The sequence below is a fragment of the Trachypithecus francoisi genome, unplaced genomic scaffold, assembly GCF_009764315.1.
Source record: "Trachypithecus francoisi isolate TF-2019V2 unplaced genomic scaffold, Tfra_2.0 Lachesis_group19, whole genome shotgun sequence".
Lineage (NCBI taxonomy): Eukaryota > Metazoa > Chordata > Mammalia > Primates > Cercopithecidae > Trachypithecus > Trachypithecus francoisi.
In genome coordinates this window covers 48,303,884-48,326,712 of record NW_022681464.1, presented here as the reverse complement: position 1 = coordinate 48,326,712, position 22,829 = coordinate 48,303,884, and the positions used below count along the sequence as shown (strand labels likewise).

At 53.8% G+C, this 22,829-nt stretch overlaps 1 protein-coding gene across 8 annotated transcripts in view; it reads right to left on the bottom strand.

Annotated features, from left to right (window-relative positions):
- SLC66A2 (solute carrier family 66 member 2) overlaps nucleotides 1-14,504 on the bottom strand; it is a 48,371-nt gene extending 33,867 nt beyond the window's left edge. For 6 of the 8 annotated variants that reach the window (XM_033178456.1, XM_033178458.1, XM_033178461.1 and 3 more), the window contains exons 1-3: nucleotides 13,803-13,877; nucleotides 13,047-13,348; nucleotides 5,681-5,814 (exon numbers count right to left, since the gene is read on the bottom strand). In XM_033178456.1, coding sequence (XP_033034347.1) covers nucleotides 5,681-5,814; nucleotides 13,047-13,249 — 337 coding nt within the window. In that variant the 5' untranslated portion in view covers nucleotides 13,250-13,348; nucleotides 13,803-13,877. Of the gene's footprint in view, nucleotides 1-5,680; nucleotides 5,815-13,046; nucleotides 13,349-13,802 lie in introns of all 8 variants that reach the window. The other 2 variants (XM_033178457.1, XM_033178460.1) reach the window with 2 other exon arrangements.
- Nucleotides 14,505-22,829: the final 8,325 nt, after the last annotated feature.

The window sequence follows — 22,829 nt, the reverse complement described above, 5'->3', positions numbered from 1 at the left end:
CCTCAGGGCTCTATACCACCCTACTTACTTGGTAAACACTTGAAATTCTCCATAATGCAAAGTGAACGGTAAAAAGAAATAATCCAGCACACGAGACAGGTGTGCTCTCACTCCCAACCGCAGTCAGCCACGGCCTGGCCAAAGAGGCTCAGCTCTGCCCGGGGGTGGCACCGCGCTGGTGCCGGCCCTGCCTTCCTCAGGCTGGGCACTCAGGGCCTGTGGGTCACCTCCCTCCCGTGATGAGGGAGATGGGAGATGAGGAGATGACGGAGTGATCAGGCCCCAACCCTGACTCACAACGAAAAAGGGCGTGGAAAACGTCTCAGTGGAATGAGGGTTTCTTTTTAAAGTCTGGTCATAATTTTGAAAATTATGCCAATTTTGTGAAAGGAGACTGTAGAAGAAAAAAGGAAGAGACGTGGAAGCATGCCACGGCATTCAAAGTAGTCACCTCTGGAGGGTGGGGTGGAAGCTGTTTTTTTGTTTTGTTTTGTTTTGTTTTGTTTTCTGAGGCGGAGTCTCGCTCTGTCGCCCAGTCTGGAGTGCAGTGGCCGGATCTCAGCTCACTGCAAGCTCCGCCTCCCGGGTTCACGCCATTCTCCTGCCTCAGCCTCCCGAGTAGCTGGGACTACAGGCGCTCGCCACCTCGCCCGGCTAGTTTTTTGTATTTTTTTTTAGTAGAGACGGGGTTTCACCGGGTTAGCCAGGATGGTCTTGATCTCCTGACCTCGTGATCCACCCGTCTCGGCCTCCCAAAGTGCTGGGATTACAGGCTTGAGCCACCGCGCCCGGCCTGTTTTGTTTTTTAAGATGGAGTCTCGCCCTGTGGTCCAGGCTGCAGTGCAATGGCCCAATCTTGGCTCACTGCAACCTCCACCTGCTGGGTTCAAGTGATTCTCCCACCTCAGCCTTCTGAGTAGCTGGGATTACAGGCATGCGTCACCATGCCCAGCTAATTTTTTGTATCTTTAGTAGAGATGGGGTTTCACCATGTTGGCAGGCTGGTCTCGAACTCCTGACCTTGTGATCCACCCACCTTGGCCTCCCAAAGTGCTGGGATTACAGACGTGAGCCACTGCGCCCAGCCAGAAGTTGTTTTACTTTATATCTGTCTTCCCCAAATGTCTACCATGAGCATGCACTGTTCTTTATAATCAGACAACAAATAATGTATTTAATTGCTTAAGTAATCTACTCTTTCTTAATACCATTTATGTTTCTTTTATATTAACTTTCAAACTGAATTTGTGACCTTCAAAACTTAAATTCCTATAAAAGATAGCTGGAAAACATTTACACTTTTATTTCCTTAGGTCGTCTGACTATCCATGAGCACAGTGAAATGTAGTGATTCAAATGTTTCCTCATAAGTTATTTTCACGTCCTCATCAGTCTGCCAGGAATTGTGCCTCCCAAGGCCCATGGTGCCCCTTGGCATGTCCTCACCTTAGGGTGAGGCTCAAGAATGTGCTGGGCAAAAGCAATAATTGACAAATGGGATCTCATTAAACTAAAGAGCTTCTGCACAGCAAAAGAAACTATCAACAGAGCAAACAACCTACAGATGGGAGAAAATTTTTGCAAACTACTCATCTGACAAAGGTCTAACATCCAGCAACTATAAGGAACTTAAATTTACAAGAAAAACACGAATAACCCTATTAAAAAGTGGGCAAAGGACATGAACACTTTTCAAAAGAAGACATACATGCGGCCAAACAGCATATAAAAAAAGCTCAACGTCACTGATCATTAGAGAAATACAAATCAAAACCACAATGAGATGCCATCTCACACCAGTCAGAATGGCTATTAATAAAAAGTCAAAAAAAAATAACAGATGCTGGTGAGGTTGTGAAGAAAAAGGAACACGTATATACTGTTGGTGGGAGTGTAAATTAGTTCAACCATTGCAGAAGACGGTGTGGTGATTCCTCAAAGACCAGAAATACCATTCAACCCAACAATCCCATTACCGGGTATAAACCCCAGGAATATAAATCATTCTATTATAGACACACGCACATATATGTTCACTGCAGCACTAGTCACACTAGTAAAGACTTAGAATTAACCTAAATGCCCATCAATGAAAATCATCTAGACTTTCTTCTGGATGAAGAAAATGTGGTACATATATACCACGGAATACTACGCAGCCACAAAAAAGAACAAGATCATATATCCTTTAGAGGAACATGGATGGAGCTAGAGGTCATCATCCTTAGCAAACTAACACGGGAACAGAAAACCAAACGCCGCATGTTCTCACGTGTAAGTGGGAGCTAAATGATGAGAACACAGGGACACACAGAGGGGAACAGCAGCCACTAGGACCTGTGGGAGCGTGGAGAGCAGGAGGAGGGAGAGGACCAGGAAAAATAACCAATGGGTACTAGGCTTAATACCAGGGTGATGAAATCACCTGTACACTGGCCGGGTGCGGTGGGGCACGCCTGTAATGCCAGCATTTTGGGAGGCCAAGGTGGGTGGATCCCACTTGAGGTCAGGAGTTCAGGAGTTAGAGAAATAATCTGCACACCAAACCCCCGTGACAAGCAATGTACCTGTATAACAACCTGCACACGTACCCCTGAACCTCAAAGCTTGAAAAAAAAAACAGAAACGAGAAACAGAACATGTTCAGAGCCAACAACCTTCCCTTCGAGGGACGCCGCTGACAGGAAGACGAGGCTGGCCACCTTGCCTGGCACAGGGCTGTGCTGCAGGAGCTACAGATCGGGTGGCCAGAAGCCAGAGCTTTCAGTCTGAACTTCAGTGATGCTCCTGCCTTGCCCTCCCCTCTCCTGGCAGATGAGAGGACATGAGCCCACACCTTTCATCAAGGCGCCCTGTAGGAACAGGTCTAGGCGTGTCTACCAAGGGGACATGGACATGCATAAACTCAAACTGGACTCCAATATTAAGAGTGCTACAGATGTAAATCTCAAGAATTCTTAAACACACACAGCTACACCCCGGGACACAGAGTTCAGGAGTGGATTTCCCACCTGAAGTCACTTGGGGCCCAGGAGTCATGCAGCTTGGTTCTCAGTCCTCCCCAGGGGGAGGGCAGGCACAGGGCACCCAGGCTGACCCCAGGAGCCCAGCCCTCATCCCCTCACAGCGGCCCTGGACTGCTTCCCAAATACTCCAGGCCTTGAGGAAAGGGTGCCCCAGCTTCCTATCGCCTCTGTAACAAGGTACCACAAACGTGCCAGCCACAACGCAAGCTGATTATCTAATTCTGGAAGCCAGAGGCCCGACGGTCTCCTGGACTAAAACCAAGGCTGTGTCTCCTACTCATTCAAGTATGGGCAGAACTCAGCTCCCTGTGGTTGGGGGCTCTGCTGCCTGTAAAGTGATGGCCAACCCATGGCAGAGAGCCGGGCCCTCAGCTCCAGCACCTGACCATCTCGTCTGTGGCCCTTGTCACGTCTGAGGACCCCTGGAATTAGGTGAGGCCACTGGATAATCCAGGACCAGCCCCCCTCAAGAGTCTCTCTGGTTCCCAGGATCAGGGCATGGATGTCTCTCGGGGCCATTATTCTGCCCACCCACAGAGGGTGTTTAAAATTCCGATTCCAGGCCTAGCTCTGGAAACAGGGACTCACGTTTTTAACTCATCCTGGGTAACCAGAAGAGAAGTACTCCTTTGGAAGAAGTGACACAGAATGCCAGGCATCCACCATCCCACTCCCTTCTTATCCAATGCTCCTCTGATGAGACGAGAGTGCACCTGCTGGTAAAATGAATGTGGGTGGGAGCTTACGATGCCGCTTCTAGGGGTATCCCAGTGTTCCAACATACATTCCCATTCAACTCCACGCTGGCTGCACTGCCTGGACACTCACAACCTGCCATCTCTGGGACCTCATGTCAGGCCACCTTCAACCAGATCACAAGGTCTGGCCTCATATCCAGAGCGGAGGGCAGCAGAAACACCCAGCAATGCACTGGGCATCTTAGGCACAAACTGTTCTCTCGGCTGGCTGGCCTTCCCACAGTGAGAACATTCTTGTTCCAAGTTAAATACTGAGGTTCAAAGGGGCAGGGAACACGCCATGAGGAGCTCAGCTCCAGAGAAGGAGCAAAGCCTTGCAGGGAGCAAGACCGAGTCACCTAAACAGAAATGTAAAACCACAGTTCCTCACCTCGCGGGGAATCCAGCCAGTTCTTAAAAGCCTGCTTTCCCCGGGCGCGGTGGCTCACGCCTGTAATCCCAGCACTTTGGGAGGCCAAGGCAGGCAGATCATGAGGTCAGGAGATCAAAACCATCCTGGCTAACACGGTGAAACCCCGTCTCTCCTAAAAATACAAAAAATTAGCCGGGCGTGGTGGCAGGCACCTGTAGTCCCAGCTACTTGGGAGGCTGAGGCAGGAGAATGGCGTGAACCCGGGAGGCGGAGCTTGCAGTGGGCCAAGATTGCGCCACTGCACTCCAGCCTGGGCGACAGAGCAAAGACTCCGTCTCAAAAAAAAAAAAAAGCCTGCTTTCTAGGCAAGATCTGTGGTATCGTCAGCACCATCTCTGGTGTAATTTCAAACCCAAATCACAATAGGAGGGAACAGAGCAGAGACTCAGAGGAGAGGAGAACAGCGGGAATAGGAAGAAAAAGACGCTGGTGCTCATCTCACGGCCACAATGACACTACCTGGCCCAGGTCACACGGGCTGGAGGCTGGTCGGGTTTCTACAGAGGCTGAAAGCAGCACACATTCACCTCAGTCTAGAAACAGCAGCAGACAACAGGGAGAGGTGGGATCGTCTCCCACAGGAAGAACCAGTGGTCGGGAATAGGAACAGGGACACAACTCCCCGGCAAGATCGCAAATCCACAGAAGCCCCAAACTAAACAAACTCTGAGGGAGACACTTTTCTCCAAGCGACAGCTGAGATCAACCTCTCTCTCAAAGCCAAAGGGAGCGCCATCTTCCACTGAGAAATGAGAAGAAAAACAAAAGGAAGGATTTAACCCTCCTGCACACAAGAAGCCTGCCAGCCTGCATCTTCAAACAGGGTTCAGACTGGAACAAACTGTGCAAAAGGCAAACACTGGAAGAAGTATTTTCTATTTTCTAAGCCACCAAAGGTTAAGGAGTCATGTGTGCTAAGCATGTGCTAAGCATGGAATTGGTCCTGCCCGGCTGTCAACTCGGCAGTGTGCGTATCCTGCCCGTGTGCTCCGGATAAAGGGGTTGCCTGACCCTGTGGGGTGACTCTGGGTCTGTTTAACAAGGTCTGTGAGGAAGGCCCTGGCTAAGGTAGCCCGTGAGTCAAAGCCAAACTGAAAAGGTGTGCTGTGTGTACAGGCCACGCACACAGAGACGCAACGCCTGACCCGGCACCGTCTGACCGGATGCAGCCAGGCACAGATGAGCACTTCTTGTTCGGACACACAAACCATCTGGGATGGCACTCACAGCCAAGAACTGTGAAGCTGTGTTAAGGCCTCACCCAACTTCCAGTGAAGAAATCATTATCTTGAATTGTTTCAAGTTATAAACTGTTTAACTAAAGTCATTTAACACACTGAAAACACTATCAGTTGAAGATAACAGCACCACTTGGCGAAATGAAAGCTGCTTGGATCAGGACAGATTAGAGTTGGCTTTTGTTTCACCAGAGTCACCTTCGCCCTGATTCCCTGGGACTTTATTCCAAAGCACCGGCCACCAACCTGCAAAGGAGCGGCGCCTGGCGTTGAGCTCGTTGGCCACACGGACCTCGGTGCACAGTTTCAGCATCAGCAGCATGGTCAGGATCATGATGGCGCTCTGCCACAGCAGTGGGGACTCAAAGCGCCTTCCAAACCTGTGGGAGAGACCCCGTGTCAGGAGGGAGGCCCACCCATGCCGCCTCTCCCAGTCCTGAACCCACAGCGGGAGACCCATGTCAGGAGGGAGGCCCACCCACGCTGCCCCTCCCAGTCCTGAACCTGCAGCAGGAGAGACCCTGTGTCAGGCCCACCCACGTCGCCTCTCCCTGTCCCGAACCTGCAGTGGGAGAGACCTGGGTCAGGAGGGAGGCCCACCCACACCGCCTCTCCTGGTCCCGAACCTGCAGCAGGAGAGACCTGGGTCAGGAGGCAGACCCATCCATGCTGCCTCTCCCAGTCCCGAACCTGCAGCGGGAGAGACCTGGGTCAGGAGGGAGGCCCATCCATTCTGCCTCTCCCAGGCCGTAAGCGGCATCCCGGGGAAGGAGCCCGGTTGGTGAACACCAGAGTGACCAGGCAACTGTTGCCCATCTCCCAGACTCCAGGTGGGGTGGGGCTCCAGTGAGGGGCCATAAGACCCTCACAGAGCCTGACTCGGGACCCCTCAGCATATCTGGCCCTCCCCAGAACCAGTGGCCCAGGCACTGGTACCTGGGTCTGGTGGTCCTGCGTCCCCCTCCCACAGCTCAGCTCAGGTGCCCCAGGCCCTCCCTGCAGCCTCCGGGCTGCCACCAGGCAAGGAGCCCAGTTTCTAGCTCACAGCAGCCCTGCTTCCTGCCTGTGGAAGGCTGGGTCAGTGTGCAGAGCAGCAGGTGGGCCAGACACGAAATTTCCACATGCACACACACTCCCACAGGAGAGGAGAAGGCAGCCAAGGGTCTGTACCGCCCCCGCCCCCAGGCCTCCCTGGCCCCATGCTCCCCTAGCTGCAGGCTCCCAGGCCTTCTTGCTGACTTTTGACCAGGGTTGAGCATCTCATCAGCTCAGCCATGAGCCTCTGCAGGGCAGAACCACAGGCCAATGACTGGCAGGCCCTACGGTCTCCCCATCTCCCAGAGTCACCACAGAGCTGGGACATGGGCCTGCAGAGCCACCATCTCCAAGGCTGGGCTGTGTGTGGCACGCACTCATGGAAAGCCCTAACCCTGACCCTCCCTGACTGTCCCAGGGCGGGAATCTCAATCAGCCTGCAGTTTGGACTGAAGGGAATTTTCAATACTTGAATTGGCCGCCACCATGTCAAAGTCAGGAGATCCTACATAACAGCCTAATTTCCCAACTTCTGAAAAACTGGAAGACTCAGCAACAACCACCACAGCCCCCACCTCTCTCTAGCTCTCACGCAGCTGGGCAGCCCTCTTAACACCCCCTTCCCAACACAAAGCAGAAGGGGGAACCCCAGAGCCCCCTTAGCACCCCCTTATCAACACAGATCAGGAGTAGGGGGAACCCCGCAGCCCCCTTAGCAGGTGAGCCAGCCCAGCAGGTGAGAAGGTGCCACTTGCAGGTGAGGCTCCTACAGCAACCTGGAAAAAGCCACAGACGTTCTCCTGGGAGCACAGGGAGGCAGGACGCAGTCCTCAGGTGGCCATGCTGATTCCCTCTGTGCTGGCTCCAGAGACCAAGGCCCTTCCCTGTCTCCTGGGAGCTCCTCAGCAGAGGGAGTGGCTGCCTGAGGTCACAGAGACTCCGGGAGCAGAGGGAAGGGTAGAGAAAACAGCAGCCCAGGCCCAGGGTGGACAGGGGGCCAGGCAGGCAGGCAGGCAGGCAAGCTGCACCTCCAGGAATATCACCCAGGTCAGCAGGGGCCACCAAGGTCCCTCTGCCTCACTGGATGCTTCCCTAGAGAGCCTCCAAGAAACGCACAAGGCGAGACAAAGAGGCAAGGGAGGAAGGGAGGGTGGTGGGCCTGGGGATAGAGGATGGCCAGCGGGAAAGAGGCAGGTTGAAAGGGGGTTTTCTGAGCCTGAGGCACAGGTCGGGGGAGCAGGAACGCTGTATGAGCAGGAGTGCAGGGTGCATGGGCACTCTGCCCACAGGCTGGTTCCGGCCCCCACACCGGCCCCCGCCAGGCCTTGGCCTCTGCACTGTTACAGTATATTATACAGCACAGATCACAAACCCCAAGGCTGGAGGATACAGCCAAGCTCACAGTCACTTCCAGGGCCGTTCTCCACTGGCTACCAAGCGGCCTGGGTGCGGGTCAACTCACCCACAGTGACCTGAGGCTGAGAAGGTGACATTGGGCAGGCATCTAAAATAGGCCAGTCCCCTGGGACACATGGAGGCCGCTTCACACCACGTTCACCTCCGGCAATGAGGCTGCACGTGAGCCATTTTGGCCACTCTGCATGAAAGGCCACCTGCGTTTTTTAAATGTTCAACAGACGCAGTGAATGACCAGACAGACAAAGGAGGAGGCGAGCGAATCAAGGTTTGAGCTTCCGCATAATCCACACATCAAAAATCAAATCTAGAGGAACAAGATATGCACAGTAAAGAATAAGGACTTTTAAAACCAAATGAGAGGGTACCCGGAGGTGAACAGTGAACTAATAGGGTGAAGACAAAGAAAAACACAAAATTTCAAAAAGCACAGTGTCCCACAGAAGATGCACAAGGAACAAAACGAAAACGAAACAAAATCCAGCAGCATTAGTATTTTAAAAGCTAATTAAAATAGATGCCACATTTACTTCTCAACTTAACTTTTTCTCCTTTAGTAAGAGCACTTTTCCTCTCCTGCCCGAGGGCGTAACTCCCACGCCTCTTCTCCCAGCAGGTGCCAGGCAGCCCACCTGTGTGGCGCAGGAGCCTGCTCCTCGGGAAGCACCAAGATACCTCGTCTAAGGTGGGCTCTGCAGGTGACCATGCCCAGGTGCCCATCCACAGGAAGAGACAGTATAGAGGGTGTACCATAACTGACCAAGCCCACAGAAAAACTTCTCCATGTTCCAAAATCTCACAGGAAAACTCAAGCAGGGCCAGGCACAGTGGCTCACACCTGTAATCCCAGCACTTTCGGAGGCCGAGGCAGGTGGATCATGAGATCAGGAGTTCAAGACCAGCCTGGCCAATATGGTAAAATCCCGTCTCTACTGAAAATACAAAAATTAGCCAGGCGTGGCAGCGGGTACCTGTAATCCCAGCTACTCGGGAGGCTGAGGCAGGGAACTGCTTGAACCCAGGAGGCGGAGGTTGCAGTGAGCCAAGATTGTGCCACTGCACTCCAGCCTGGGCAACAGGGCCAGACTCTGGTCTAAAAAAAAAAAAAAAAAAAAAATCCAGCAAAAGAGAAGCTTTGTAGCTTTGTGTCTACTCTTAGGCACCACTAAAGTTTATCACCTTTAGTAACAAAAATGTTATGACCTCTCTGATACAATGTTTTCATTCCTCCATCTGAGTGCTCCAGCCTGGGTCCTACCTACTGTGGATGGAGCTGAGGCTCCCAGGACCCTGCCGCCCAGCGTGGCCTGATCCCCGCCTGGCCTCTCTGCTTTTCCTCCACATACTCACAGCCAGCAACACCAGCTATGAGACATCATTTAGCCCTTCTCCTGGCTGCTGGCACCAACCTGCCAAATCCTGCACACTGGCATTCCACAGAGTGTGATCTGCTGAATGCTGGTTTCACAAAATGGTAGTAAAGACTATAAGAAACAAAAACATAAGTGACCTATGTTTTAGAATCCCTGGGTTTGTACTGTTAAAGCAGCCCCTGCAGGACTGCAGAGCCCCATATGCCATGTACCCCAAATCCCCAATGGGGGGCTGCCCAGAGGGACTGGAGCTCTGAGGACCATGCCCCAGCACCTTTGGAAGCATGAAGATTCTAACTCCACCCTGTGCTGGCGGACCCTGGTCTCTTCTCACCAGACCCCGGTCCCTTCTCACCAGAGCCTGGCCCAGCCCCACCTCTGCTCTCCCCCCCACCCATCCACCCTCCCCCCACCGCCCGGCCCCTTCTCACCAGACCCCGGCCCCTTCTCACCAGAGCCTGGCCCAGCCCCACCTCTGCTCTCCCCCCAATCCATCCACACCCCCCCCGGCCCCTTCTCACCAGACCCTGGCCCCTTTTCAGCGGACCCCGGACCCTTCTCACCAGAGCCTGCCCCAGCCCCACCTGTGCTCTCCCCCATGCCCCTTCTCACCAGAGCCCAGCCCAGCCTCACCTCTGCTCTCCCCACCCCCCACCCTGTCCCCCTCTCAGCCCCAGCCCCACCTCTGCTTTCCCACCCCACCACTCCCACCCCAAACACTGAGTGTGCGCACACATGTGTGGAGCTGGGGTTGTGTGTGATGCATCCCGTGTGTCACTTCCGCTAAAGCACAAACCCTCTGCCCTACAAACCATGAAATCAAAGAGGCTGTGAACCTACAAAGCCTGGAGAGGGGAAGCCAGGAGTGGGGGGGTCACAAGAGGCTCCCAAGAGAGAAACAGAAGGGGTCATCATCCCCCTCTGCACAGCAGGACCTGGGGACCGGGTGGGCACAGAGGATGTGCCTGTGTGGAGTGCAGAGACGGCACATCCTCAGGCTGGAGGGACGCTCAGCAGGGACCAGTGCCCTCTGCTCCCCCCGCTTTCATCCCACCGTCTTCTGGAACACGCTGAGGCCCTGTGTGTGCACTCGGTGGTCACAGAAGCCATGCATGACCAGGACAGCCCAGGATATTGATTCTATGAAGAGACCCATGGACAAAGTTCAGAATTCCCTGGAGGGCTGCCCTGTGCTCCACAAAGAGCTCAAGTGTCTCTTGAAGGCCTGTAAGCAAGAACTCCCACTCCCAGCTTCAAACCTCTACATCAAGTGTCAGTTAGGTCATGAGGCAGCGACAAGATGGCACCAGGAAACTGGGTTAATCTCTGACTTCTCCAAACCAGATACTGAGATGGACATTAGATAGATTCCTTTCTTTCTTTTTTTTGAGACAGGGTCTCTCTCTGTTGGTCAGACTGGAGTACAGCTCACGGCAGCCTCAAATTCCTGGGCTTAAGTGATCCTCCTGTCACAGCCTCCCAAGTAGCTAGGACTACAGGTAATGCCACCACACCTAAGCTAATGTTTCAAATGTTTTGTAGAGATGGGGTCTTGCTATGTTGCGCTGGCTGGTCTTAAACTCCTGGCCTCAAGTGATCCTCCCACCCTGACCTCCGAAAGTGCTGGAATTACAGGAGTGGGCCACCATGCCCAACCTAATTTATTGTCTTTTAGCAACTTGGGACTATGAGCATACTGGGGGTGGGGGGCATCCTCTAAGTGGAACTTTTTTCCCACATAGTTATCTACCCTCAGGCATTTTTCCTCCATTATTTTGGAGAAAATTTATTCTATAACCCTAAAGGTTATTCTATAACCCTAAATTTATTCTGTAACCCTAAAATTTGTTCTATAACCCTAAAAATGCTCCTTCACAACACACACATGTGAGCTGGGGCTGTAGCAGGTGGCCTGCCAACCAGCGTCTCCCCAACTCCCACAACGTGCACTCAAAATATTCAACAGCATTAGACAATTAGAAACCTACTTCCCAGTCAACCTTACACTCTCTGAGGCCACTGCAGCACTGCCAGCCACTGTCTCCACAGCAGGCGACGGGAGAGAATGAAGCAGTCTCCAAAATGAGCACCCCAACCCTCCCTCAGATGCAGCCTGGCCCAGAGACAAACCTTGAGGCAGGACTCAGACCCAAAATCCCCCTCCGAGATCGCTGCAGGGGACAAACCTCCCTGCCTCAGAGACAACTCTGGGGAAGAGGCAGCCAACCCACTCGCTCACCTAAAAATCCCTGGCAAAGGCAAAACTAACACCCAGGGACACATGGACCAACGGCTGCCCATGGCCAGGGCTGGGATGAAGGCTGTGGGGCAGGGAGCACCCCAGTTCATGAACACGGGACACCCCAGCATCAGAACTCATCAAATGGACACGAATGGGGTGCATTTCATGGAATGCAAATCACACCTCAACAAGGTTGACTTAAAAACAGGCAGGCCAGGCGTGGTGGCTCACACTTGCAATCCCAACACTTTGGGAGGTCGAGGTGGGTGGATCACAAGGTCAAGAGATCGAGACCATCCTGGTCAACATGGTGAAACCTCGTATCTACTAAAAATACAAAAATTACCTGGGTACAGCAGCGGGAGCCTGTAGTCCCAGCTACTCAGGAGGCTGAGGCAAGAGAATCACTTGAACCCAGGAGGCAGAGGTTGTAGTGAGCCGAGATTGTACCACTGCACTCCAGCCTGACGACAGAGTGTGAGACTCTGTCTCAAAAAAAAAAAAAAAAAAAACTAACAGGCGAAGAAGCAGGTACATGATTACTCAGTGACCAGAGTCAGAAGCAGAGTTCTTGACACCAGCTGCCTAGACTCCTTCTCTCCACCCTCCACCAGGCCCGCTTCATGGGAAGAGCAGCAGATACCTTCCAGTCTGCATGGGCAGAGAGGCTGGGATCACCCGGAAGAAAGAACAATTCCAGACGTTTTTGGCCTTAGAATGCAGCTCTGAGACCTCTTCATTTTCTCCAAAAACTCATTCTCCCAATTATGTCTGGCTTCAACAACTGTTAAAATTAATTTCAATTTCCTTGGCCTAACGCAAATACAAAGAGGAAGTTGGCCTGAGAGGAACAAGACAGTCTCCAGAGAGCGTGACTTCCTATTTAAACAAGGCAGACCAGGCGCCGTGGCTCAGTCTGTAATCCCAGCACTTTCAGAGGCCCAGTGGGGAGGAATGCTTGAGGCCAGGAGTTCGAGACCAGCCTGGGCAACATAGTGAAACCTCCCGTCTCTACAAAAAATACAAAAAAAAAATTAGCCGGGTGTGGTGGTGCACCTGGGATCCCAGCTACTTGGGAGGCTGAGGTGGGAGGATCACCCGAGCCCAGGAATGTGGAGGCTGCAGTAAGCTGTCATCACATCATGCACTTCAGCCTGGACCACAGAGCAAGACCCTTTCTCAAAACAACAAAGAAAAACGACACAACATGAGAAAGGCAGGCAGGAACCGTTCCTCTCTACAGGCAGGCCTAGGCCATTGCCCAGCAGAGAGATCCCTGCTAAGCATCCGTGCGGGACATTATGCGAGAAGGCAGATCTGGAGATTTTCTCTGAGATTCTGTTCTCCAATCCCACCGTTTTTCTGGAAAAAATAATCTCACCCTAAGAAGTGACTCGTCTGCGGCCACGTACTCCATGAAGGCAGAGCAGGACGCTAGCCCAGCCAGGAGGTGTGGACCCTGCTGCTCCCCTGGCCTCAATCTGAAACTCCAAAGGAGAAACCCTCTTCTCCGAGCGCAGCCCAGAAAAGCAAACCCCCAACTTACCAGAAGAGTATCCGCAAAATGTTGGCCACCAGCAGCACCAGGCACACGTAGGTGGAGAACCCGTCGGCGTTCTGCGTCCTGCGGATGTCCCGGTACTGCGGGACGTAGGGCACCACCCCTCCGAAGACCATGGCTGCGGCCGCGCCCCAGGACACCAACTGGTGCAGTGGCACCAGAAGCCAGTCCAGGCCCTCGGCCTCCATCGCAGCGCCCGCCTGGCCGAGGCTGTCACCAGCTCCGCGCCCCGCGGGCCACCGGCCGCCTGCTCATCGCAGCTCCTCGCGCTCCTGCGGCCTCGGGGCCTGCGGGGAGCGGGGAGCGGCTAGAGTCCCGCCAGGAAGGCTGGGCCGGCGCGACCCGACCTGACCCGACCCGACCTGACCCGACCCGCCCCGGCCGCAGGAGCCAAGGCAGAGCGGGGGCGACCGGGGCGCGGGGGTGTCTGGGGGTCCCGAGACGCGCCCGGCGGGGGCTGGGGAGGGTTCCCAGGGTCGGGGTCGAGGACGGGTGCAGCCCCTGGTGTCACCGCCCGGGTGCGCTTAGCCGGCGGGAGTCCACGCGCGCCCCGGGATGGGGTCGGGGGAGGGGGCGCAGGGCCCAGGATGGGGCGCACGGCTCGTGGGAGGGGGCGCCGGGCTGGTGACCCCACAGGACCAAGCCGGGGGACTGGGGGCAGGGGCCAACTGCCCTGGCCCCGGGTCCTCGGCCGCCCTAGGCCGCCCCGCGAGGACCCCGCGCTGCCCCCGCGCTCCTTACCTGCGCCCCTAGCCCAGCGCCCTGCGCCCCGCGTCCCCGCGCCGCTTACCCGCGCGCGTCTCAGCGTCCGTCCGCCTGGTCGCCGGGAAACCCCGCCCCGCGGCGTCACAATGCCGGGCCCCGCCCACGCCGGAGCTGTTGGGCGGCGCCGCCGGGTCCTAGAGCGCGCGGGGTAGGGTTGGCCGAGGCGGGGCCGGGAGCCTGGGCTGTCGGGGCGGCGGGGGGAGCGTGGCTTCTCCCGCCAGGTCGGGAAATACCAGCCGGGCGGGGCTGGTCCCTCAGGCCTGGCGCCCACATGAACCCGTCTCTAGCGTGAACCAGTCTCCAGCTGTCCCGGCGCGCGGCCATCCTAGCGGAGGGCGTGGTCCTGGACGGCGGGGGCTGCAGGGTCCGGACGTTCCCATCGTGCGTGTCCCGAACGCGGGCGCCCGGGGACGAGTCTAGTCCAGCTCCGTCCTGACCCAGGAGACCCGGGCACCCGGCTGGGAGTTTGCAGCGCCCGGGGGCGGCCAGGGTCTCGGGAAACGTAGCGCCCCGCGCGGATCTCCGCTCCGATGCAAGCGCCCGGCGAGCAGATGCTCCGGGGCCGTCACCGGGGGGCCGGCTGGACGCGGGGCCGTCACCGTGGCCGTTGTCATCATCGTGGTTGTGGCCATGGTCGCTGTCGCTGAAGAAACGCGGGGCGACCTCTCTGCATTCCCGTGCGGTTCTTAGGGCTGAACCGTTGGGCGCCTATTTGCAGAAAAGCCAGCTGCTGAGCTGCTGAGCCTCGAGACAGACTCCGAGGCCAGGCGTGTGTGGAGTCTGGGTCCTGCTGCCGGCCTCGCAGGCCGAGCCAACTCGGAGCCCCGCACCCACCCGCAGGGAGCTGCCCTCGTCCGGGACCCTCTTGGCCCGCGCGGGTGAGGACTGAAGGGCGAGGGGCGCGTGGATGAAGGGCGCGCGAGTGAAGAGTTAGGGACGCGCGGGTGAGGGGTGAGGGGGCGCGGGTGAGGGGTGAGGGGGCGCGGGTGAGGGGTGAGGGGCGCGCGGGTGAAGAGTTAGGGACGCGCGGGTGAGGGGTGAGGGGGCGCGGCTGAAGGGTGAGGGGGCGCGGGTGAGGGGCGAGGGGCGTGCGGGTGAAGGTGGAGGGACGCGCGGGTGAGGGACGAGGGGCGCGCGAGACAGCGCTGAGGGGCGCGCGGTGGAGAGTTAGGGACGCGCGGGTGAGGGGTGAGGGGGCGCGGGGGAGGGGGAGGGACGCGCGGGTGAGGGGCGGGGGCGTGAGGGCCGAGGGTCCCGCGGATGAGGGGTGAGGGAGGCGCGGGGGAGGGGGAGGGGCGCGCGGGTGAGGGGGGAGGGAGGGCTGGGGAGGGGAGAGGGGCGCGCGGGTGGGGGGAAGGACGCGCGGGTAAGTGGGGAGGGGCGCGCGGGTGAGTTGCGCGGGGCGCGCTGGTGAAGAGTTAGGGACGCGCGGGTGAGGGGTGAGGGAGGCGCGGGTGAGGGGTGAGGGAGGCGCGGGTGAGGGGTGAGGGAGGCGCGGGTCAGGGGTGAGGGGGCGCGGGTGAGAGGTGAGGGGGCGCGGGTCAGGGGCACGGGGTTGAGGGGTGAGGGACGCGCGGGTGAGGGGCGGGGGCGTGAGGGCCGAGGTCGCGCGGGTGAATGGTGAGGGGCGCGCGGGTGAGGGGTGAGGGGCGCGCGGGTGAATGGTGAGGGGCGCGCGGGGGTGAGGGGTGAGGGGCGCGCGGGTGAATGGTGAGGGGCGCGCGGGTGAGGGGTGAGGGGCGCGCGGGTGAATGGTGAGGGGCGCGCGGGTGAGGGGTGAGGGGCGCGCGGGTGGAATGGTGAGGGGCGCGCGGTGAGGGGTGAGGGGCGCGCGGGTGAATGGTGAGGGGCGCGCGGGTGAGGGGTGAGGGGCGCGCGGGTGAGGAGTGAGGGGAGCGCGGGTGAGGGGCGCACGGGTGAGGGTTGAGGGGCGAACGAGTGACGGGTGGTGGGTGTAGGGTGAGGGACGCGTGGATGAGGACCGCGAGGGTGTGAGGCGAGGGGTGCACGGGTAAGGGGCGAGGTTGAGGGGTGCACGCTGAGGGTTGCTTTCCCTCCAGCAGCGGCCTCTTCTGCACGAGCCTGGCCCCCTGCCCCCTGCCCGGCTGGTTTTGTGGGGGATCATAGGGACGGTTACCACCTAACTAGGAGCAAGTCCCCGACAATCGAAACAGGGCGCTCCGCCTTGCGCCCCCGGGCTGGCATTGGGACTTCTTTAGAGCCAGCCCTGCGGAGCCCCAGCACCAGGAAGGTAGAGGGTAGTAAAAGGCACAGCAGGAAGCCTGGGAGAGAAAAAGCAGCTGCCCCTGCTCAGCCGCGCCCTTCCCGGAGCCCTGGGGCCTTTGGGATCTTCCGTCCTCTCTGCCCTGGAGGTTGGAGTAAGCTCCGAGCTTCCTTGACCCTCACTGGAGCACTGGGGTCCCAGACGCTGGCCTCGGTTATCCTAAATCCAGACGCTGTGGAGGCATGGGGCAAATTGTGCAGCCTGGGGCCTGGAGCTGCATCTGTCAGGGCCTCCAGGAGCCTGGCTCAGTGGAGAAAATCTGGCATGCTTGGACCTCACTCCACAGGCCTCACCCCTCAGAGGCACCCTGAAAGGTGAGTTGATGACCACAGAGTGAGTTTGTACCTTTTGGAGCACCACCTGCCTGGAGTCCACCCCAGTCTACATCAGTCAATCACAGCTCATTGCAGGTACTGCGCTTGTCACATAGCTTCCTGCAAACAAGAGAAGCCCACCAAGCCATGCACAGCTGGAAAATGGCCCTTATAAAGCCATCAAGTCCTAATCCAGGTAACCTATAAATATTACCTCCTACGGGAAAACTATTTTTTTTTCGGATGTCATTAAGGATCTTGAGATAGAGAGACTGTCCTGGATTATCCGAGTGGGTCCTAAATACTGTGGCTCACACCTGTAATCCCAGCACTTTGGGAGCCTGAGTTGGGTAAATCTCTTGAGCCCAGGAGTTCGAGACCAGCCTGAGCAACATGGCAAGACCTCATCTCTACAATAGACAGAAAAATTATCTAGGCATGGTGGTGTGCACCTGTAGTCCCAGCTACTCCTGAGGTGGAAGGATTGCTTGAGCCCAGGAGGTTGAGGCTGCAGTGAGCCAGGATCGCACCACTGCACTTTAGCCTAGGTGACAAAATGAGACCCTATCTCAAAAATAATTAAATAAATACAACAGAGACAGGGTCTCTGTGTTGGCCAGGCTGGTCTTGAACTCCTGGCCTCAAGCGACCCTCCTGCCTTGGCCTCTCAAAGTGCTGGGATGACAGGCATGAGCCAGCATGCCTGGCCACATGCATCTTTGTAAGAGGGAGGCAGAAGGAAATGTGGTGCCACACAGAAGAGAGGGCCATGGGAAGATGGAGCAGAGATGAAGATGGGGCCCTGAAAGTGGACGTGATGCAATCACAAGCCAAGTAACGCTGGAGCCACCAGAGGCGCTAGAAACAAGGAACAGATTCTCTACAGGAGCCATGCAGGGGAGCCTGGACCTGCCAATGCCTTGATTTCAGCCCATTAAAAGTGATTTTGGACTTCTGGCCTCCAGAGCTGTGAAGGAATGAACTTCTGCTGTTGTAAAAGCCAGTTAGCTTGTGGTCATTTGTTGCAGGAGCCAATGAGAGACTGACAAGATCAGAGCTGTGACATGAGGAAGCAGAGCTGTGCCTCATGCTTTCTAGGCTCTGCTCACGAGAAACAGTCACTGGGTTGGCCCCATGCAGAGGAGGGTGTCACATAGGAGCATGAATACCTCAGGGAACCACCTAAGCAGTTGCCTGACACATGGTGCTTATAAAAGGAAAAGCAAGCAAAGCAACCTTGTTCTAAGAGCTGGGACGTCAGAGGAAGACTGGAGCCCCTGTGTCTCACTCAGCCTATTTATGTTTATTTCATTTATTTATTTAATAGAGACAGGGTCTCACTATGTTGGCCAGGTTGGTCTTTGAACTCCTGGTTTCAAATCATCCTCTCACCTAGGCCTCCCAAAGTGCTGGGATTACAGGAGTGAGCCACCGTGCCAGTCGTGCACCCCATTTTTTAAGGAAACCTGTACAGAAGGTGGATTGGAAGTCTTCCTTTAGGAGCCTGGCTCTGAAGTTCCACAACTTCAACTGGTGTCATGTGACGTGCTTGGCAGTCACCACTCTCATGCTTACAGCAAAGAATAGCAGGGCGCGTGGCAAACCAGCAGCCTTTCATGGGCCCATCAGAGAACTGAGGCTGCCAGATAAACTGGCACCCTGCTCTGAAGAGATAGGTACATCCAGGGAGACACAGCACCTGAGAGCTGCTCACCCAAAGCAGAAATTCCTGGATAAACTGGCTTTAGCGGAAAGATTAGCAACATGCAAGACCAGATAGGTAATGTCAGCAGAGAGATGGAAACAATAATAATCAAAAAAAATGCTAGAAGTCAAAAACACACTAATAGAAATAAAGAATGCTCATTAATTGATTAGATAGAATAAAGGAAAGAGTCAGTGAATATGAAGATAAATCAACAGAAGCTTCCCAAACTGAAATGCAAGGAGAAAAGGGGATGGAAAAAAAAAAATCAGCTGATCTAGTTTGAGCGTGTGTCCCCACCAATCTCATGTTGAGTTATAATCATCAGTTCTGGAGGTGGGGTTTGGCAGGGGATGTTTGCATCATGGAGGCGGGTCCCTCATGAATGGCTTGCCTTCAATCTCTTGGTGATGAGTAAGCTGTCACTCTGAGTTCATGTGAGAACTGTTTCTTGTTTTTGTTTTTGTTTTGAGATGGAGTCTCATTCTATTACCCCAACTGGAGTGCAGTGGTGTAGTCTCAGCTTACTGCAACCTCCGCCTCCTGGGTTTAAGTGATTCTTGTGCCTCAGTCTCCCAAGTAGCTGAGATTATAGGCATGCGCCACTATGCCCAGCTAATTTATTGTATTTTTAGTAGAGATGGGGTTTCACCATGTTGACCAGGCTGGTCTCCAACTCCTGACCTCGTGATCCACCCACCTCGGCCTCCCCAAAGTGCTGCAATTATAGGCATGAGCCACCGTTCCCACCCTGTTTTTTTTTGAAGTGTGTGGCACCTACCCACCCCCTCACTCTCTCTCTCTTGCTCCTGCTTTCACCCTGTGAAATGCCTGCTCCCACTTTGCCTTCCGCCATGAGTAAAAGTTCCCTGATGCCCCCAAGAAGCGGAGCAGATGCTGGTGCCATGCTGGTATGCCCTGCAAGAACTGTGAGCCAATCAAATCTCTTTATAAATTACTCTATCTCAGGTATTTCTTTATAGCAATGCAAGAACAGCCTAATACACCAACAGAAGACACCATCCAAGAACAACAGCAAAGGATATGACTGGCACAATGGGAAAATCAGAAGGAGGAAAGAAGAAGGGGCAGGAGAAATGGTGGAATGGTGTGAATGTCCCCAAATTAATGACAGACACCAAACCATACATCCAGGAAACATACAGAACATCCATCAGGACAAATAGCAAAAAACATAAAGCAAAACAAAAGCAAAACCACACCCAGGCTTGTCACATTCAAGCTGAATGAATCTGCCTGACTGAACCCCCATCCACCAGCCACAGCTACACCTCTGACTAGACAAGAGACAGATTTCAGTAACTTTCGCGGTAAGAGACCACTGACCATGGCTGGTCCTGGCTGGTTTACAAAGCCTGTGCACCAAGTGCCTTTGGGTCTGAGAAAGACCTTTTGATGTACAGGGCCTAACTACAATACATTTAAATGTTACATCTCCACATCTCCACCCCAAAGTGAATATGTGTCATATGATACATACGGCAGAACCCCCTTCATGAATATTCATAGCTCCTCCTGTAACCTGTTGAATAAGTATGTTTAGCCAACCCAGTCAGCACAAAGCTCCTGCCCCATCCTCTCCTCCTCTGAAGGGCCTGTGTCTGGTCTTGTGGGATGTCCACCTTGCAAGTTGTTTAAGAAATAGTCTCCTTTTCTAAATGCAGTGTTGTGTGATTTTTTAAGTTAACAAGAGGAATATGAATAAAAATGACAGTGGACTTCTTGTTAGAAATCATGCAGATAAGAAAAGGGTGGGGTGAAATCTTTAAAGTGTTGCAATTGAAAAAAAAAAATTCTGCCCACCTAGAATTCTATATAGCAAAAGTATCCTTAAGGTGCAGGAAAAATAAATACTTTCTCAGAAAAACAAAAACTGAAGGAATGTATTGCCAGTAGACCTGCCCTGTGAGAAATGTTAGAGAAGAGACAAGGAAGATGATACAGGTCAGAAGCTTAGATCTACATCAGGAAAGGAAAAGCATCAGAGGCAGAATAAATGAAGAGAATTAACGTCTCTTGTTTTCCTTATTATTTATTTATTTGTTTGTTTTGTTTTGAGGCAGAGTTTTGCTCTTGTTGCCCAGACTGGAGTGCAATGGCGCGATCTCGGCTCACTGCAACCTCCGCCTCCCAGGTTCAAGCAATTCTGCCTCAGCTTCCTGAGTAGCTGGGATTACAAGCGCTTGCCACCACGCCCAGCTAATTTTTTGTATTTTTAGTAGAGACGGGGTTTTTTGTTGACCAAACTGCTCCCGAACTCCTGACCTCAGGTAATCCACCCGTCTCAGTCTCCCAGAGTGCTGGGATTACAGGCGTGAACCACCTGGTAATTCTTAGTTGATCTAAAGACAACTGTTTAAAGTCATAAAGTAACAATGTCCTGGGTGATTACAGCTTGTGGACAAGTGAATGACAGCAATGCCACAAGGGACAGTGGGAGGAGCCGGGACTTTTCTGGTGTAAAATACCTCCATTGTGCTGCCCTCCCTACCACGGGTGTCAAGCTATATTCCACAGCTTAAGCCACTTAGTCACACACTGAAACCTCTGGGCAGCCTTAAAACCACAAATGCCGAAGTGCCCAGGCCCACCCGCAGATCACTGGTGAAGGGGACTCTGCCAGTCAGGGAAGCCTTTTAAGCCTTCCCCAGAAGTTCTGATGTGTAGCCATATTTGAGAGCCACTATTTTAAAATTCACACCCACAAAAGCTACACAGTACAGGAGATCCTCATTACCCACAATCATGACTTCTTGGAAAGACCATTTACTCAAACAGGACCAGAATTGCATAGTAAATAATTAATGGGATTAGAAAATGGTTGATATTGCATTAACAAGGAAAATTAAACTTATGAAAATATTGCAATTATTTTAGAATAAATAAAACAGAGCAGGCCAGGTGCAGTGGCTCACGCCTATAATCCCAAGACTTTGGGAGGCTCAGATGGGTGGACCTCTTGAGCCCAGGAATTCAAGACCAGCCCGGTCAACATAGTGAGACCCCATCTCTACTAAAAATACAAAAATTAGTGGGGTACAGTGGTGTGCATCTGTAGTCCCATCAACTCAGGGGTCTGAGGTGGGAGGATCACCTCAGCCCAGGAGGTCAAGGCTGCAGTGAGTCGTGATGTGCCATCGCACTCCAGCCTGGGCAGCAAAGCAAGACCCTGTCTCAAAAAAAGAAAGGGGCAACAGTCTCTACTCAGATCTGTGTATCCAACTCTGTACCCAAAAGAACTCCTTTTATATAATTTTTAAATAAAACTTTTGAAACACAAAAGAGAGTAACACAACGAAATGCATGTATCCATCAACCAGCATCAATAATTATAAGAGAGCTCTTTTAATCAGTACAAAATAAAAACTGAACAGTTTAATTGGCAGCATTTCTCCCTTTCTTAGTAGTAACAGTGCACCCTAAAATCAGCAGCATCTTAGATTTAAGGCCTTAGTAACAAGACCATTCACACTGGATTCGAGGTGCATCTGGGCACCTCCATGGGCACTCATGCTTCATAAAAGACAGCTGCATCCTACACTTGGTTGAACTGGGATATTTTCAACTATCCAAAATAAAACTTTGGTTTTCGGATTTAAAGCTTTGTTTCATATCTACATTCTGCTCTTGTGGTCTGCATCTTTGCTCTCGTAATCAGCTATTTCAGTCTTACCCAGACTGTTTTCTTCCCAGTTGTCTGTCCTCACACCAGGGAAACACTGGCTAATTTCTATAACTTCAGAATACACCTTAATATTCTTTCATATTTAGATTCCCGTGGTCAATTATTCATCCTGGGCTAGTGCTCAGCAGTTTCTCTTTTGTCAGTTCATGCGCCACCCAGGCGGCATACGCTGAGGAAGGCACAATTTCTATATTTATCCTAAGCCAAACATGAGCAGGAAAACAGAGAGCTATTCTAAAAATAATTTTATTGGGTCAAAAAGAAACCACTGCTCGGCCGATCTGGCCGATGACTCCTCCAGTAGCTGTGAAATCAAGAATGCACGTCATGGCCGGGCGCGGTGGCTCCAGCCTGTCATCCCAGCGCTTTGGGAGGCCGAGACGGGCGGATCACGAGGTCAGGAGATCGAGACCATCCTGGCTAACACGGTGAAACCCCGTCTCTACTAAAAACTACAAAAAATTAGCCGGGCGAGGTGGCGGCGCCTGTAGTCCCAGCTACTCGGGAGGCTGAGGCAGGAGAATGGCGTGAACCCGGGAGGCGGAGGTTGCAGTGAGCTGACATCCGGCCACTGCACTCCAGCCTGGGTGACAGAGCGAGACTCCATCTCAAAAAAAAAAAAAAAAAAAAGAATGCACGTCATTTTCCTGCTGTGTTCCTAAGGCAGAGGAGACCACTTTGAAGGCCCACAGTCCACATCGGCATTGCAGAGTTTGAGCAGAGCAGACATGGTCCTCTGGCTTCAGTTCTTCCAGCTGCAGGTGGGAGCTGTCTCACTGGCCTGGCCACCTTATTGTTAGGGTTGGTCTCCAGCTTCTAAATAAGAGATAGACAAGATAGATTCATAATTTTCAAAAGTGAGAATTGAGATTATTCCATCAACAGAATTAGAGGGTTTAGAAAAATTGAGAAAGTTAGAAAATAAACTTGGTGATATATACTTGTATTCTTGATATTTATTAATCATCATCAAAGTGTGAAAGGAAGACTCTTC